General features: G+C 39.6%; 1 protein-coding gene across 1 annotated transcript; it reads left to right on the top strand.

The window, feature by feature from the left end:
• Positions 1-4,098: 4,098 nt before the first annotated feature.
• LOC106633714 (protein NLRC3) lies at positions 4,099-11,237 on the top strand (the record flags this gene model as incomplete). The annotated part of the gene is made up of 6 exons (XM_042228794.1): positions 4,099-4,368; positions 5,811-5,918; positions 7,496-7,603; positions 8,149-8,212; positions 9,168-9,396; positions 9,880-11,237. Coding segments are annotated over exons 1-6 (1,944 nt in total), but the record flags the coding sequence as incomplete, so codon positions are not given.
• Positions 11,238-12,989: the final 1,752 nt, after the last annotated feature.

Raw genomic sequence — 12,989 nt, 5'->3', positions numbered from 1 at the left:
TAAATAATTGAAATGGGTATATATTTGTTTTTTGTTAAGTTGCCTAATAATTATGCACAGTAATAGTCACCTGCACACACAGATATCCCCCTAAAACTAAAAACTACTTCCAAAAACATTCAGCTTTGATATTAATGAGTTATTTTGGTTTATTGAGAACATGGTTGTTGTTCAATAATAAAATTATTCCTCAAAAATACAACTTGCCTAATAATTCTGCACTCCCTGTATATCTGATAGTAAAAATAGCTAACTAGAATAACAGATTGTCTTTCCCGGTGAGTGTTTCAGATGAAAGGTGGATGTTCGAAGGCAACAATACAAATCAATGAGCTGACTTTATCCTTTCTTCCTGAATAGCACAAATTATCCAGTAAATATTTTGATGTTGAATAATCAACAGCTGCTGATGTTTTCTCGATGCTTGGTCATAGTTGGGGGGGAGTCTAAAATGAAAGTTGAGGGTCTGAAGTGTGTGTGTGTGTGTACTGCTCAAAAAATAAATAAATAAAGGGAACACAATAAGACATCCCAGATCTGAATGAATAAAATATTCTTATTAAATACTTTGTTCTTTAGTTTAATGTGCTGACAAAAAAATAACACAAAAATTATTAATGGAAATTAAATTTAGTAACCCATGGAGGTCTGGATTTGGAGTCACACTCAAAATTAAAGTGGAAGAACACACTACAGGCTGATCCAACTTTAATGTAATGTCCTTAAAACAAGTCAAAATGAGGCCCAGTAGTGTGTGTGTGTGGCCTCCAGATGCCTGTATGACCTCCCTATAATGCCTGGGCATGCTCCTGATGAGGTGGTGGATGGTCTCCTGAGGGATGTCCTTCCAGACCTGGATTAAACATCTGCCAACTCCTGGACAGCCTGTGATGTAACGTGGCATTGGTGGATGGAGCGAGACATGATGTCCCACAGTGCTCAGTTGGGTTCAGGTCTAGGGAATTGGCCAGTCCATAGCATCAATGCCTTCTTGCAGGAACTGTTGACACACCCCAACCACATGAGGTCTAGCATTGTCTTGCATTAGGAGGAACTCAGGGTCAACTGCACCAGCATATGATCTCACAAGGGATCGGAGGATCTCATTTTGGTACATAATGGCAATCAGGCTACCTTTGGCGAGCACATGGAGGGCTGTGCGGGCCCCCAAAGAAATGCCACCCTACACCATTACTGACCCACTGCCAAACAGTCATGCTGGAGGATGCTGCAAGCAGCAGAACGTTCTCCACCTCATCTCCAGACTCTGTCACATGTGCTCATTGTGAACCTGCTTTCATCTGTGAAGAACAGAGCGCCAGTGGCGAGGTTGCCAATCCTTATGTTCTCTGGCAAATGCCCAACATCCTGCATAGTGTTGGACTGTAAGCACAACCCCCACCTGTGGACGTCGAGCCCTCATGGAGTTTGTTTCTGACTGTTTGAGCAGACACATGCACGTTTGTGGCCTGCTGGAGGTCATTTGGGCTCTGGCAGTGCTCCTCCTGTTCCTCCTTGCGCAAAGGTGCAGGTAATGGTCCTGCTGCTGGGTTGTTGCTCTCCTACGGCCTCCTCCACATCTCCTGATGTACTGGCCTGTCTCCTGGTAGCACCTCCATGCTCTGGACACTACGCTGACAGACACAGCAAACCTTCTTGCCACAGCTTGCATTGATCTGCCATCCTGGATGAGCTGCCCTACCTGAGCCACTGGTGTGACTTGTAAACACCATCTCAAGTGATTTCCACTAGAGTGAAATCACAGCCAGCATTCAAAAGTGTCCAAAACATCAGCCAGAAAGCATAGGTACTGAGAAGTGGTCTGTGGTCACCTGCAGAACCACTCCTTTATTGGACATGTCTTGCTAATACCTATAATTTCCACCTGTTGTCTATTCCATTTGTACAGCACCATGTGAAATTGATTGTCAATCAGTGTTGCTTCCTATGTAGACAGTTTGATTTCACAAAAGTGCGACTGACTTGGAGTTACATTGTGTTGTTTAAGTGTTCCCTTTATTTTTTGAGCAGTGTATATGCCAAGCACTGATCACTGCTGCCTGTTGTGCCAAAAAGTGATTGCCTGCCAAAAACTGATTTCCAATGTCACTTTTTGGCACAACACCGTACTGTAGATCAGTAGGACGTGGAAACGTGACGTGGAAGTGACGTGGAAACCAGGCAGGATAAAAGACGATTGGACGAGGAATGGATGGAAACACACAGACTGATCTAAACACAAAACATTATGCCATTAAAACTAGCAAAATCGGGAGTTTTAATGTTTCAAATAAGAAGCGGTGTCGTGGTATTTTTAAATTCTGTTTTTCATTTCTGCTTTAAGATGAAGCTTAAGCTTGTATGTAGCTATATATATGTACCCGCTTCTATGCTCGTGCTGCCTTCACTGCCAATCGTAATTAGCACTTATCAACATATAAATACGTATTTTTGTATAACTGTAACAGAATTTTCAGGGTAAAGCTTTATCAGAATATATTTTGATACCAAGCCTAGTCGTTCTCGTTGATGCCGAAATCGATTAGTTGACTAAGTTTACACGAATTCAGCTTTTAACAATAATACAATGTTGAAATAGAGTATGAAATACTGAGCAGCTTCCCCGCCTGAAAATGATTTATTTGTAGCCCATATTATTCTCCTTCTTCTAAAGGGTTATATTAGTCTGCATTTTTCTGAAAAACTCGACGAACGTTTCAATCATTGGATATAGAGGGAATAACTCTTTAAACAGCACGTAGGCTAATCAGCTGACTTCAACTGCACGAAACCAGCTGACTTCAACAGAACTTCACACTTTCGCTTCTCCTTTTTCGCCACAACAGATAACTGGTAACATATAAAAGGTAGGTCAGCAGAACTGTTGTTCAAGTCTGAGGTTACTTCTCATTTCTACTGTATCGAAGTGTACGGCGTCGTTTAGCGAGTATATACAAAATACGGAAATATCTCTAATAGTTTGTCTTTATTATCCAAGCAAACTGAAAACCATTTCGACTACATAGCCGAAAGGACGTAATTAGAAAGCTTTATCGGGAAAAATTATTATTTACGTGATTAAACTGGTAATGAAAAGCAGACAAACACCGTGTGAACATCGTGAACATCAGTATGAACCTAAGAACTGATCGGGGCCCGCTGTTGTTTTCCTGTCGGACTAACTCTACCCTGGTGATCATAGTACTTAGATAACACGTCATACAATTTAGTGCTATGAGGAAGTGAAACTAGCTGGGTTAAAAAGGACTACTGGAAGCATACAAGGCTGACAGGCACAGGCATCTCCTTTCCGGGGTGTCGGGGGGAGGTACTTAAAATATGAGCACATATTTTCAGCATATAACTATTTCAGTTTGCTTTCAGGAAAGAACACAAACTACTCACCCATCAGAACATCATCTTTTAGGTTTTGCACTTAGCAAAGTCAGTGACAACACTGCTCAAATCCAAAGCCCTGGCACTGTACTTATCCTGCTTTCTTTTTACCTCCCTTTTTTGAGCATCAGTGTTATTTACAATCATCCATCTCAGTCATAGCTAGCTATCTTAATCAGATGATGGTGGAATGTATCGATTCAAACTGTATTCAAACAGTAGCAACAATGACGACTTTGACTGGCAAATAATATTGATTACAGCCGCTGGCAGTTCAATAAGGCCAGATTATTAGAAGGAATTAAATAAAGATTTGATTAGACTCCGATGGCTCCTCACAGAGTGAAATCTCAGTGGTGATAGGAATTGAGGCAGGGCCCTCTGGTAGATGCTGGTGGTGGTGAAAATAAGATGGAGGCTTGGATGAAATGACATGTGTGAGGTGGGTTGCACATAGGTTTCTGCAAGGGAAAATCAAAGATGAGCAGTGTGATTTAAAATATGGTGCTTGGAGGGTAATTGGTTTTAAGAAGGTGGGCAGGAAGATGAACCTAATAATAATAATAATAATGGATTGGATTTATATAGCGCTTTACAATACCACTATTCATTCACTCTCACATTCATACACTGGTGGAGGCAAGCTACAGTTTAGCCACAGCTGCCCTGGGGCAGACTGACAGAAGCGAGGCTGCCATATCGCGCCATCGGCCCCTCTGGCCAACACCAGTAGGCAAGTAGGGTAAAGTGTCTTGCCCAGGGACACAACGACCAGGACAGAGAGCCCAGGGATCAATGAACCTCCTTAAATTATTTAACAACCCTGTTATGAGCAAGTCCTGATAATAATGGAACATGTTGGGTTTGGCTTTTTTGTAAAGGTAAAAACTGTCCTATGAGTCAGTCTGAGGAAAAAGATGAGGGACTGCTGCCCTCAAATGAGGAACATGGCAGCCAGGCAGACCTCGAGAGGTAAGATGGAAATCTCTTTCAACTCAAAATCCTCTGATTTAAAGTTTTGGAAAATGTTTTGTTAGGTTGGGATTGGGTATTTTTGTTCTGTCCCTTGTTCTAAAAAAGCACATCCTTTACCTCTCAACTGGGCTCTTTTGGACATTTTAGAGACTGAATATAGATAATGTATATACTATTATGAATTTGATCATTCAGGGAACTATAGAAGGGATATTTGTACTTAGAAATGTAGGAAACAGTCAAAGCCAAATACTTGAAGTGATACTTTTTACTATTTTATATGGGTCCTTGGGTCCCATTCTGTCCCTTGTCCTTTTTTTTTTTTTTTAGCAGAATCCAATCTAGCCTTTCTATTCTTAAGGCTTATAAGTGGCTTGCACCTTGGAGTTGAACCCTCTGTATTCACTTTCACGTAGTCTTCTCTTTATGGTAGACTTGGATATTGATACACCTTCCTCCTGGAGAGTGTTGTTCACTTGGTTGGTTGTTGTGAAAGGATTTCTCTTCACCATGGAAATGTGGTCTTCTGTAGATATCCAGGTCTTTTTGTGTTGCTGAGTTCACCCGTGTTTTATTTCTTTCTCAGCATGTACCAAACTGAAGACTCCTAATATTGTAGCAATTTCTTGGATGTCTCCAAAAGTTGATTCTGTTCATTTGGATATAGCTTTGTCAGCTACATCCAGATGAACAGAATCAGCTTTTGGAGATTTACTTACCTGGATGATTGAGCATGCATCAAGGAATTTCTCGGATGGGTTTTTTCTGTTCTTAACTGGAATATGTTTCAGTAAACAGAAAACAAAACTTGTGTCAGTATCACAATATATATGAACCTAATTATATATAATGAATATTTCTGAAAGCCGGTGAATGGAATAAAATGTATTAAAAAAAATGTTTATTTATATCATGAAAGATAAGAGTGCAGTAAATCAACAGAGTTATATATTGTTTGATACTCCATGTCCAATATGCTCTAAAAAATAATTCATTTTTTTCAGTAAAACTCTTCACTTGGATGTTAAAGACATTACATTGGTTAGCAGTTAAACATGTTGGTAGCATTCTTGGACAGATGTATATAACCTTGACTTGCAAACTAGTTTTCTGTTGTCACATCTTGACATTTTCAGAGCACACACAAACCAGAGTACAAAAGTATAACCATAAACTGAATTAAAACATGAAGCATGTTGAAAAATAATATTCAAAGTAATATATAACAAAATATGAGTAGTAAGTAATAAATCACTTGGTGATCATGAAGTAAAACATCAAATCTCCAACATCCTAAACAGTATAAGGTATGAGGTCAGTACCTTTCCTCTAATTTGTCTGGCTATGTATGGTAACTAGTACCACTTACCATTTTCCTGTCAGTGACTGAAGTCTATAGAACTCCCGTGCGACTTTTTTGTATGGTACATTTCTTTCAGGACTAAGCAGGAACATTCAAACTCAACTTCACAAAGCTGTGTATCCATGGAGAGCCAGAGATCCAGGGATTACCCGATTAGTTTCAACCAACAAGAATCAGCTACAGAGTAAGTCAGCAAAGCAGTTTTTAGCATAACTGTGAAATTATTATTAAAAGATCTATGTTGTTTGCTTCTCTTGCCATCAACTGTGTCAGTCAGTAGGCACAGACTTCCTGAGGCAAGTACCATGGGCTCCATTTAATGCTTTTTTTTTTTTTTAATGCATATTTGTTTTAATGTGTTCTGTCCCAAACTGAATATGTTGTGTTGTTCTGTTATGTATACAAATATGTCAAATACAAATACTTTACAAAGCCAAAATCCAAACTTGCCTCTGTCTCAATATGTAATGACTGTTTTAATTTTCATGACTGTGGATAATAGCTCATTCAAATCAGAAATCTATTATTTCGGAATATTTACTTGGATCAATCAAAAAATCAAATCAAGAAATAATGTATGGTACTCAATGTCTGAAAAGTATGTTCATTAATATTCCATACTGATTTTGACCTCCTATACCACAAATTACTGCATCAATACAGTGTGACCTGGAGGTGATTAGTGAGTGGCATTACTGATGTGTTATTTGACTCCTTAGCACTATAAGAGGGACATGATTTAGTAATCATCAATAATGAGTCATGTTGTGCCCACAGGGGTCACCAGACAGTGTCAGAGGGGTCCACCTATCATCAGACAGACTTGGACTCCATATTTTTGTACCAAACTGTAGATTTTGTCACTCCTAATCTTGTAGCAATTTCTCGGATGGCTTTTTTTAAATATCAGTTTTCACTCCTTAAAGATGGTTTGTTAACCTGAATGGAGAATTCCTTTGACAGCATGTTCTGTTCACAGCAAAATCTTCCAAATGCAAGCGCTACGGCTCAAATCAACTCCAGGCCTTTTATCTCCCTAACTGATCCTACATGACATAACGAAGGAATTGCCCATCCATGCCCATGAAATAGCCTTTGAGTCAATTGTCCAATTATTTTTGTTCCTTTTAAAAAGAATGTGGCACATGGTAAGGAGCTGAAACTCCTAAATCCTTCTTCCAATTTGAATGTGGATACCCTCAAATGAAAGCTGAGAGTCTATACTTTCTGTTCATGTTTATTATATAACTACAACTGGGATATGTTTCAGTAAACAGAAACCAAAACTTGTGCCAGTATCCAAATAAATATTGGCCTAACTGTATATGGTGAATATTTCTGAAAGCCATTGAATGGAATTAAATTGATTAAAAATTTTAAAAACATTGTTTATTTATATTGTGATGGACTGAGCTGAAAAAGCAGGAGGAGTTACAGGAATTATTAGAAAAATAGGGTTTCCGTTTATTTAACCCAAAAAAATCATATTTACAAAAGTAATAAATGTTGAGCTCATAAAAGACAACAGGGTTGCAACACTCACTTGTTGAAGGTTGGATGATTCCAAGAGACAGCATGAGGTCCACCTCCTCCTTTAGCTCCACCAGGAAGTGTTCTGGTATCCTGTAACTCAAACGCTTCACAGCTGCATCAGGTCTTAAAACAATGTCATGCTCCACCAGACTTGTGGAGCATGACATTGTTGGAGCATAACTAGTAACACTTATCCTTTGAATTTTTTGTGTTGTCCATTTCTTTCAGGACTAAGCAGGAACAATTAAACTCAACTTCACAAAGCTGTGTATCCATGGAGAGTCAGAGATCCAGGGATTACCCGATTAGTTTCAACCAACAAGAATCAGCTACAGAGTAAGTCAGCAGAGCAGTTTTTAGCATAACTGTGAGATCGGTATTAAGATCTATGTTGTTTGTTTCTCTTGCCATCAAGTGTGTCAGTCAGTAAGCACAGACTTCCTGAGGCAAGTACCATGGGCTCCATTTAATGTAGCTTCTATTATTTTTTTTTAAATGCACATTTGTTTTAATGTGTTTTGTCCCAAACCAAAAATGTTGTGTTGTTATGTAACGTATACGAATATGTCTCCTCTTTGTATACAGAATAATTTTGTTCTCTTATTCCTTTTTCTTTGTTTTAAATACTTTATCTAATCTAAACTTACGTAATGACCTTTTTGTTTTAATTTTCATGACTGTGGCTTACGGCTCATTCAAATCAGAAATCTATTATTCCGGAATATTTACTTGGATCAATCAAAAAATTCAAATCAAGACATAACGTATATTACTGACCTGGAGGTGATTAGTGAGTGGCATTACTGATGTGTTATTTGACTCCCTAGCAGTAAACCTGATGCAGTTCCCTAGCAATAATTTTAGTCATGTTTTGCCCACAGAGGTCACCAGACGGTGTCAGAGGGGTCCACCCATCATCAGACAGACCTGGCCTCCATATTTCTGGTTAGTAACTGTATAAGCAACCCTCTGTAAATAAATAAAAGAAACAGAGTACTTTAACTGGTCTAGTTCACCAAAACATATTTTGAGTGTATTCTGAGAGTGTGTGGTGGAGGTCCTGATCCAGGAAATCTTCAACTTCCGCATTTTGCAGAACACTGAGAAAAACTGGGGACATTCAGTCCATATGAACTATCTTTCACGCTTCTACTGCTGAGTCAGCAGTAGGAAACTGGCTGTGGCCTATTGTGGTGGCACTTACACAACCAGATGGTTGACACTTCATGTAATGTAATGTGGGCTCCTTCTTGGGGGGGGACTGAATGAGTTTAACCCTGAGTTCCTGAAGTCTTAGGATGTTGTTGGGCCATCTTGATTGACATAGCTGAACCTTTCAGGATCACATCTTTTTTTTTTTGATGTTGCCCTTTTGGTGTCATCAAGTATTGACCTCTACTTGAAACTCAGTATGAAATGGCTGGAATGAGAATTTGCACCAAGTCTAAAGCAGTGTTTCTTATTAAGGGTTTAAGGGGGAAAGTGTCCACTCCAAATTGGGGAGGAGCTGTTTCCCCAAGTGGTGGAATTCAAGTATCTTGGGTTTTGTTTATGAGGGGAAAAGTACAGAGTGGGATTGACAAATGGCTTGGCACAGGGTCTACAGTGTTTTGCACCAGTCTGTTGTGGTAAAGAAAGAACTGAGGTGAAACTATTTTGCATTTTATACCATCAACTTTACAAACAAACTAAAAGAATAAAAGAATATGTACATGTGGGTGGAATGAGTTTGTATACATGGCTCTTCCCTAGATTTAGAAAGAAGATAGAAAGGAGTCAACTGAAGGTACATAATAATATATTTTGGACTGTGGTCTGTGAAATGAAGAATCAAAGCTTTTGACAGAGATACATTTCTGCTTCTGAAACTGAAATTTAATCGAGTATTATTGTATTACAGGTTGTTGAGGAGAACATTGTTACTTTTGTGAAAAATGAGCTGAATACATTCTGTAAATTGCTGAGTCCAGATTACCCAAAATGCTTGGAGAGTCAAGCTAAGGAGGAGGAGATAAATAATAGTGAAGATGAAGACCAGATATGGAGGAGCAGAGAGGCTTTTCTGAAAATCACACTGCAGGTCATGAGACGAATGAAACATGGAGAGCTGGCTGACTCTCTGCAAAACAGTAAGAGGTTTTTAATACAGTCGATGATTCATAACAAACATACAAGCCAAGACAATTAAAATCTGAGGTGCTGAAAATCTTCTATACAAAACATTACATCTTTAAAGGTCTTCTTAGCTATGCATACTATCCAAGAGTATATCAAGAGTTTCTGTCTGGGTAGTAGAAATCACATTTTTTTCTATTAGTAAAATTCTTTACTGAATCACCTAGTGAGTGATTCAGTAGTGACAATAAGTTGATTATTTTGCTTATAAAATTTGGGATTATTTCAATATCACATGTGTATAAAATTAACATGTGGACCAAAACCCCCCCAAAAGAAAGGATTTTCTACCATCACATTAAGAGATAAATGTGGCTTTGTTTGTGTCATTTTTTTATTATGTTTCTGTCACCTAATTTGTCTTTGGTTTAAAGTAGGGAAATTGAGATACCTGTACCATGATCTAATTTAATACAATTTAACATTTTTCTTGTTAGGAGCTTCTGGGGCCATGTGTCCATATAAACTAAAATCAAGTCTAAAGAAGAAGTTTCAGTGTGTGTTTGAGGGGATTGCCAAAGCAGGAAATCCAACTCTTCTGAATCAGATCTACACAGAGCTCTATATCACAGAGGGGAGATTTACAGAGGTCAACTCTGAGCATGAAGTCAGACAGATTGAAGCAGCATCCAGGAAATCAGATGGAATTGAACCAAAAATCAAACAAGAAGACATATTTAAACCCTCTACTGAAAAAGATGAACCAATTGGAACAGTCATGACAACGGGAGTGGCTGGCATGGGGAAAACAGTTTTAACACAGAAGTTTGCTTTGGACTGGGCTGAAGGCAAAGTCAACCAGCATATCCAATTCATATTTCTATTTTCCTTCAGAGAGCTGAATGTGCTGAGAGAGAAAAGGTTTAGTTTGGTGGAACTTGTTAATCACTTCTTTCCTGAAATGAAAGAAGAAGGAACCTGCAGGTTCCAGGATTTTAGGGTTTTGTTTATCTTTGATGGTTTGGATGAGTCTCGACTTTCACTGGACTTCCACAAAACTGATATCCTGACTGATGTTACAGAGTCCACCTCATTGGATGTGCTACTGACAAACATCATAAGTGGAAAATTGCTTTCCTCTGCTCGTGTCTGGATAACCACACGACCTGCAGCAGCCAATCAGATCCCACCTGAGTACGTAGACATGGTGACAGAGGTTAGAGGTTTCAGTGACATGGAGAAGGAGGAATATTTCCACAAGAGATTTAGTGAAGAAGAGCAGAGAAGCAGAATTATTTCCCATATCAAAAGGTCACGAAGCCTTCACATCATGTGCCACATCCCTGTCTTCTGCTGGATCTCTGCTACAGTTCTGGAGAAGGTATTAAAAACAAAAGAAGGAGGCGAGCTGCCCAAGACCCTAACTGAGATGTATATTCACTTTCTGGTGGTTCAGTGCAAACTGAAGAACATCAAGTATGATGGAGGAGTTGTGACAGATTCACACTGGACTCCAGAGACCAGAAAGATGATCGAGTCATTGGCAGAACTGGCATATAAGCAGCTGCACAAAGGGAACCTGATCTTTTATGAATCAGATCTGACAGAGGGTGGCATTGATATCAGAGCAGCCTCTTGGTACTCAGGAGTATTCACACAAGTTTTTCAAGAGGAAAGTGGATTGTACCGAGAGAAGATGTTCTCCTTTGTTCATCTGAGTGTTCAGGAGTTTCTTGCTGCTCTTCATGTTTATCTGACATTTTTCAATTCTGGAGTCAATTTGATGTCAGAAGGAACTTCAGTGTGGTCCAGACTGTTTAAAGCCAAACCTGATTCACTATCTCTCTACCAGATGTCAAGACTAACACAAGGAAGAGCTTTGAATGTTCTTCAAGAAGCCAGAGGAACTACCTTAAAACTACTTAAAGAAATTACAAGAAAGCCTGCAAAAGACAGTTCAGGCTATTTTAAACGAAAAATGTGGTCACACCAAATATTGTTTCAATAGTTGGGTTGCGGTCACGTGGTTCTGATGACGTGCGGAGGCAGCGCGATTTTTGAGTGGAGGGCGGAAGTAAACATGGAGGACACTGTGGAGAGTCAGGAGAGCAGCTATTGTGCAACTTTAGACCCCGTTTCTCGGGAGAGATATAAACAGATAGTTAAAAAATATATCGGACGTGATCCGTATTCTTTGAAAATGTCCGAATACACCACAGAAGTAAAGGATTTGCCTACTATCGAGGCTGTGGATATCACCAACTACTTGGTCCTCCAGACTTCTTACTACACTAGGCAGCAAATGAAAGCTTTCAAGAGTCTGGAGGCGTACAATTTTTTTGTCAGCGGGTGGGTCCACAACCTTGGAACAAAACGTCTCCGTGATGGATACAGTTTGGTGTTTGCAAGGGTGAGTGTTTGTTCTTATATTGCTTTATCTTAAACACGCTAACAGTTAGCGGTAGCGGCTTTAACGTCAACAAACATGCCACATCCTTAGGACTTCGTTAGAGTGACAGTTGTTTGTTTCAAGGTAAACCATTCTCAGAGGTCTAACGAGACACCTCTGAAGACTTGGGTAATTGCAAAGGAGGATTGGATTTGCAAAGGAGGTTGTGGATTCTCAGCTGGAAGCTGCAGTTCGGGGTTCTCCACTGTCACTAGGCTCAAATCCGGGCTCTCAGCCGTCTGTTGCATATCCAAAATCGCCTCTGCACATCGATGCTGTTCTGCCTTAAGCTTCATTCTTTTCTCTCGTTTGAGAACTGATTCCGATCTGGGTTTTCGTTCGTAGCCGAGATTGACCGTCGGAGCCCAGTCCTCCGACTCTTCGTCATCCAAAGCACTTGGGCAGCCTATAGTCCCAATCAAGTCAATATTAGACTACTAACTTAAAAGCACTAAGTAAACGAGAATTTAACGACAACCTAATGCTAATAAGTTCGTTTGCAAACATAACATTACCTCTGACGAAGTGGTCGCTGCAGACACGGGCATTGGCAGACTCTGCTCCTCCCGACTGTAAACGTAAATTTAAAATCCATTTTTCCTACGTTTTTCGGTTAGAATTTTCCATTTTTCTCCTCTTCGTTGGGCTATTTTTGGTACCCTAAAATACCGTTTATCAGTTTCTCGGGTCGACCTACTGGAGCATCCGTAAACACAACAGGACATAGGCATTTTGCGTACTGTCTGTCTGTGATTTTGCGCTTATCTTTTTCACTTCCGACCGCCAGTCAAATTTCGCGCTTTACGTCGACGTCACGTCTACGTCAAATGAAACCTAGCTATAATGTTAAGTTAGCTCTTTTTCTATTTGAATTCCTAATTTTAATTATAACAATGCAATCCGATATTTGTAAGGTAGACCCTACAATAATACAACAGAGAAAACCCAAACAATCATGACTAAGTGATATGAGCAAGTGCTTTGGTGACAGTGGGAAGGAAAAACTCCCTTTTAACAGGAAGAAACCTCCACCAGAACCAGGCTCAGGGAGGGGCAGGGCCATCTGCTGGTGTGAGGGGGGAGGAAGACAGGACAAAAGACACGAAGAAAGCCAGAGATTAACAATAACTAATAACTAAATGCAGAGAGGTGTATATA

This window comes from Haplochromis burtoni, unplaced genomic scaffold (assembly GCF_018398535.1).
Source record: "Haplochromis burtoni strain Fernald_Lab_line unplaced genomic scaffold, NCSU_Asbu1 Contig_352, whole genome shotgun sequence".
NCBI lineage: Eukaryota > Metazoa > Chordata > Actinopteri > Cichliformes > Cichlidae > Haplochromis > Haplochromis burtoni.
Note: the sequence above shows the minus strand (reverse complement) of the source record. Positions and strands in the feature narration are given on the sequence as shown.